Source organism: Aspergillus thermomutatus, assembly GCF_002237265.1.
Source record: "Aspergillus thermomutatus strain HMR AF 39 chromosome Unknown NODE_126, whole genome shotgun sequence".
NCBI classification, from domain to species: Eukaryota; Fungi; Ascomycota; class Eurotiomycetes; order Eurotiales; family Aspergillaceae; genus Aspergillus; species Aspergillus thermomutatus.
The window spans coordinates 77,562-83,977 of NW_020798175.1; the positions used below are offsets into that span (position 1 = coordinate 77,562).

The 6,416-nt window shown below is 45.0% G+C and overlaps 1 protein-coding gene across 1 annotated transcript; it reads left to right on the top strand.

Annotated features, from left to right (window-relative positions):
- Window positions 1-3,624: 3,624 nt before the first annotated feature.
- Window positions 3,625-4,812, top strand: CDV56_107512 (uncharacterized protein; the record flags this gene model as incomplete). The annotated part of the gene is made up of 2 exons (XM_026761131.1): window positions 3,625-4,308; window positions 4,396-4,812. 2 exons carry the CDS (start codon window positions 3,625-3,627, stop codon window positions 4,810-4,812), a joined length of 1,101 nt encoding a protein of 366 aa, XP_026613493.1.
- Window positions 4,813-6,416: the final 1,604 nt, after the last annotated feature.

A 6,416-nucleotide genomic window follows, 5' to 3' on the forward strand; every position in this document is an offset into this window, starting at 1 on the left:
GTTGAAGCCAAAATCAAGAAGAGGGCTGGTAGTTGGAGTATCATTCAAACATCTCTTGCATTAAGACTGAGACATCAGCAATGTTTGATACTTATATCATTAGTTTCATGATGTAAGGCATATGACTCAAATGGTAGGTCATTGTAGAGTCAACAAGTCAATGATAGATCAATGTTCTCATCATATGGATTCATGGTCACTTTCAATGACAGTTCTGGAATAGACCTATGGCGCAAAATTAGGAATAATGAACCATCGATCTTTACCATGGGCAGACCTAAGGAATGCTTTTCCCGCATAATGGCCGCCCCTATCATCTTAAAGTCATTATAGCCCCAACCAAAATATTAATTCATGTACATATCATGGACGAAAATGTGCCAATTGTGACGTTAGGTAATGTGATGCCTATCCCTCAAGGGGGTGTGGACCATTGGTCATCCAAGGGGTTTAGGGTGCAGACAGGGTCAGAATGCTGGTTAGTTGATTATCAGAATGGTTATCTAGAAGATACTGGCAGCTTGGGTCGCCGTGTCTCTCTGATTCCCCGGTGATGGAGACATACTGGTTCGTTGAACGAATCAACTCGGCATCCTGCACGGTCAGGTAAGAGGCGTGAGAAAAGACAACCGGAATAGAGGAGTTCAAAAAGTTGTACTGATTGACCAATCAAGGACTATTTGCATCTGTAAAATTCACTGTTAGTAGTTGCAGGGAAAGGGTGGAATCACTGGTCTTCTTTTAACAGGGTTTCTTGTTGTCATAGGGCGGAGGATATTGGTGATAACAGGAGAAGGTTAGGTTCCATGCAACTCTAAGGACCGCCATGGTAGTGCATTGTGAATGCAGAAACATTTTGTGACCTGAAATTAGTCAGTTCTGCCTATTCTCAGCGGACGGCGACCTCTTACAGCTAGGGAGGTGATCTGCTCGATCTGGGCGGCATCTTCGATTGCAAAGTTATCATAAGCAATCCCAAGAGAAACAATGCCGCTCTTCGGCCATGGGCCATGCTGAGCAAGGTGGAGAAAATCAGTAATCAGCTCTTCTCGAGTATAATTAGAGACCCAGGTTGCGTCTCTGAGATTATGAAAGGCATAGCACCACCACGTTCTAGCTCTGCTATCCACAGAAGCTTGAAGGCCAGCCAGGGCAGTCTCATTGGACCAAGTATGGTGCGCATGGTCCAGGATGGAAGTCACCTTGCTGTTAAGGGACTTGTATAGGCCTGTTAACTGGCCCAAATACACGTCCTCCGCAGTGAAAATATTCTTAGCTAGTGAAAACTCATCCTATCACACAAAGTCCTCCGCCAAACTAGTGTTTGAACCTAAGGTTTTGAAGGCAGCCTGCCAGACATGTCAATGAGTGTCCACAAATCCTGGTGTGATAATCTTGTCTTCGGATGGTATAACAGTCGTATCAGCTGGGAGTTAGACACATTCTCATGCAGGAATGATTGCTGTAACTATATTTCCTGTGATAAGCATAGAGGCATTATGAATTAGTCCCCTCAGTAAACATATTATGAGCTTATTGTGTATGACATTGCATCCTACAATGGATGTTTGATGCGCCAACTTCATCCAGCTGTGGCTGACCTCTGCGAATCATAGATATATATTTTTCCGCTATGGTAGTCAGATCCAAAAGAAGAGCCGGTTCGCGACATCATAGAGCTGAGAGTGAAAGCAACCAAATTATGCACTGTATGATCATATTTGACTAATAAAAATAAAGATAAAAGAATTCAAAGTAAAGGAATATGTGAAATGGGGATCTACCATTGCAAGATACTTTCCTCAGCCATAAGCTATTATGCATTCAATGGTCTTGTGCTAGATTCATCTCACCTAAAAAGTCACAACAGAATATATTCATACCGAATCCTCTTACACTGTTCAACCTGCAAGGTTAGATGACTCCCACAATATCCCCACATACCCTCATTCAAGAAGACAATTTTTGTAGGTATGGCTGCCACACAGAGGCATTAACATCCCATACTACAGGTACTATGAGGATATAACCCACCCTATTGCCTTATTTACAGCGTATGTACAGCAGAGCACACCTGTTTTGTTGGCCCTCTCCGAGATGACTTTCCTCATATTGGAATACTGTGCTATCTAGGCTAAACCCATTATGGTGTCGATTGTTGGACAGACGGATAAGCTTTAGATGAGCCACGCTAACCCTTCAGATCCCTCATTACCGACAGGAACTCCGAACACAGAACCCAAGGCTGTGTGTTTATTAATTGAATACAATAGGTCGAGTCCAGATGGCCCCTCGTGGCACGTGCATTGTTTCGATTCAGTTGTGAATGTGCGATTTTCTTATCCCAAATCTGCCAGTTCTCGGTATATGCCTGGACATCTTAGTCCCGATCTCCTTCACAACTCCACACAGGATCCAGATTTAGCCGTTTTGGGTGAACAGAGTCTCCACTGGAGTTGAAGGATGGCCAATCTCCGACTTGGCAGCTATGACACAGGTTTAGGCGAAAAGGGGGACGAAGATGGAGAGAGAAAATTAGTTACTCATACCGGGACGGTTGGTATAACATGCTAGCTAAGATGGACAACAATGCTCTAAGTTATATGGTTCAGGCAGTCATTGTATGGCCGCACTCTGAGAAGTATTTGTTCTAGGAGTCGACAATATCCCTTCAGGAGGAAGTTTCCAAAGACATACACTAGTGTGGGCCCTGTGACAGATAAACTAACATGTGTTCCTGAATCGACTGCTGTTGTTTGACAATCTCGCGATAGAAAGCATAATAGATTAAAATTTGAAACACACTAGCCAAGGGCCAAGCTCAGGCAATGAGACCCTTTATCCGGTTCAAGCAGCAAGTAGCCATGCGGTAATTTCGATATTTGTGCATAGTCAATGATAAGCAACAACATTTATATAGATAGGTTTCCGCTGAACTGGCAGAGATTGCCAGAGTAGCAGGAATGAATCGGTCAATCAACGGCATTCAGCATTGCCTTTGTTTCTTTTTTAGTCAGTTGCACGCTTCCTTCCGTTGGTATCCAGTTCAGAATCCCTCCCGAGTAAGAATCAGATCAGTATCTATACATTGCAGAGGTTAATTAGGCTCAGGCTGTTTCAAGCAAGCGGGGCTTGAGACTTAATCTGGACGTTGCCCGAGACTACTCTGCACCGGTCCGGTCATTCAACCCCAAATTCCCCATGTCTCAGCCTCTATCGAACCCAAAATACGAGGAACATTCTCAATTGACCCTCGCTGGAAACTCAACGTTCGCTCATGTAGTAGCTTCAGTGGATGCCAGAGCTACTAGCATGCACCTGTCATTCATCTCCCGTCCCACTTAAACGCGGAAATTCAGAGACTTGAGTTCTATCTCTAGCTGGGAAAGCCAAGCCAGGATCGCAGATGTATACGTATAGTCTTGTCCAATCTTGAGATCTTTTGAGCGATTTGTTTGCATCTTTGTTTCCTGCTCTTTTTCTTTTTTGGCTGTACAAATTGAGCATTTCCGCAACATCCATCAGTTGCCATTGAGCTCCGAGCTATAAAGCTGATCTCTCCCTGTTGTCCCTTTCTCGTGCTGTTCACCCCTCTACCCTTCTGTACAACAAGTCGCGCCAAACATGCATTGGAAAACCGCTATTGCATGCTTAGCAGGTCTAGGTACAGTGGTGGATGCTGCTATTAATGGTCAATTCGAGCTCGGGAGCTGTCCAGTTGGCTATGTCCTGACTACGTACCTTGTTACTGTTACGGAAAGTTCAACCTCGACGGTCAACTCTTGGAAGGCCGGACCGTCTACAGCCATCAGTCGGCCAGCTATTCCTACCTGGAATGGGTCTTCGACGATTTCTTCGTGCACGACCAGCTTTGAGGCAGCACAGACGGATGGTACCGAATCTGCACCCTTGAGCTCGCCCAATCTAGCATCTTCTCCCGCAGAGAAATCACGGACTACGACCACCGTTGTTTCCGATACCATGTCCACCAGTGTTTTCGATGCTACGACCACCAGTGTTTCCGATGCCACTATCACCTCGACGCCCTCTCTGGTTGAACTGTCGCAGACATCGTCTTCGTCTCTGCAAAGTTTACCGAAGCCGCTGGTCGGTGGCGTCGTCAGCGGACAAGCTACTTCCTATGACGGTGGCGACGTGGATGGAACATGCATGTTTTCGACCGCCGACTACACACTCCCAGCCGGGATATATGGTGCGGCCCTGTCCGTGGACAACTGGGACAGTGCCGCTTGGTGTGGTGCATGCCTTTCTGTTGTTGGTCCAAGTGGCAACTCAGTCAAAATCATGGTGAGTGGAGAAAAGTCTCGGTGCAATTGATATCCGTTGTTGAATTGATTCTGACTATCTGGGTTCCCTTTCTATTGCTTGCCTCAGATTGTCAACCAATGTCCTGGAACTTGTGGATTGAACAATCTTGATTTGCTCCCCAACGGCTTCCAACAACTGGCAGATCTCAAAGTCGGCCGAATTGGAGTGGAGTGGGAGATCGTCAAGTGCGACATCAGCAGTCCGCTGTTCCTAAAAACCAAAACTGGCTCCTCGAAATACTGGTTCAGTATCCAAGTCGTCAACTCGAACGTCCCCATTAAATCGCTCGAGGTTAGTACCGATGGTGGACAAACGTGGCAGTCTACGATCCGCAAAGACTACAACTTCTTCGAAAACCCTAGCGGCTTTGGGGTGGATTCTGTTGATGTTCGTATAACCAGCGTTACGGGTGAGACGATCATAGTCAACAATGTCAACAGCGCCTCGGAGACCCGCACAGATGCCACCTCCAACTTTAACTAAATACAGAAAGATTTATATAACTCGTTCCTCTGCCTGGTAGATTACATATCAGGCCTGTCGTAAGGGGGTATACACGAATACTCTCTTGCTATTAGCACAGAGGACATTGCTTCCCTGGACCTTTTTCCTCTCTTCATTCTACCTACCTTCTACAAGGCTTTTTCTTCTCTATTATAGAATAATTCTAGATCTTGGACTCGAACAATATGATTTAAATTTCAAAAAAACAGTTACTGTAGACTTCTGCTCTTTTGCGAGTAAAGCATCATTGACCGACCCAGGAAAAAGGAAAGGACTATCTCGATCTTGTCTAACAAAATTACTATAATTCGAACCTTCATTCCTCTAACTCCTATAAAGACAAACGACTAAAGTCCTAAGGTAGGTGTGACTGAGCTGCTAGGCGAGGAATGGTCTCAACAATCGTTGGCTTGCAGAAAGTGGGTGCTGTGACGGGCGTAGGCAGTATTGTTTTCAACTGGCAATCCTATATTAACGAATATCGCAAACTTGGAGAGAGAAATAGGAAGATACATATCCCTCTCCTTCTTATATACATGTTCCTAAGCTTCCACTGGGTTCCAACCTCTTCCTGATGGTTCTTCTAGAATGTTCTATGGTTGAGGGCATGGCCGACAACCACAGCCCAGGCCGTAGCCTGTGACAGGTGCTCAGCTTGGAGCTAATATCTAAGATCAGTGCATAGGTACGCTAGAGATAGGAGAGTCTATCTCACGGACGTTAAACGGTTTGGACTTGCATAAAAATGCAAGAGCCGTAAAGTATAAACCGTATCCAAAGGCAACGGTGGATCGGTTCGACCGTGGAACGATGCGCTGGACCTCGCCTCATATGCCAGAGTTCAGGCACTTGATGAGTCGATGTCGGTCTAAGACAGATTATCCCAGGCTGGCACCCTATCCCACAAGGGGTTGGGAATTGTACTAGAGTTCCGTTAGGGTGTTGACTATATTAGGTATAGTAGCTGTCTTGGCATGGTACAGTTCCGTGCTTCTATCCCACAAGCCATGGGGCGATATGGTCTTATCGCCATAAGGGTTGAAATCAGTGTGTATTCTGATTGGTTAAAATAATCCTTGGCGGTGCTGGGTAGAATTAGTTTCAGCGCTCATCGCTATACAATTCCATGGGAGTATTATATTGGAAATTTTATAGGTGATATTTCTAGATCTTATAAGTAACTAGACGAAATTTAAAGATGATCCACCATCAAATAAAGGCGTGGTGTAGGGTTAAAATTAAATAATAATATGCATGGTTTTCATGGGGTGCAGCCCAACCATACAAAGTATCATCCATCAGATTCAGGGGTAAAGATGTTTCCTTATCTCATTAATTCATCGATATTCATCGACATTGATATTCATTAATAACCATCATGGAAAATCAATTATTTCATCATGTGCCTACCCTAGGCATACTTATCTGCCATCAATGCAAGCATGGGGTGCGACCTGCAGAGGTGGAACAGCATCTAAAGAAGAAGCACTATCTTAAGCATGTAGTGGCTCAACAGATCACCCAGGCAGTGTCTCAATGGCATGATATTCACCATGATAGCAGTGCCATCCAGATCCCACATG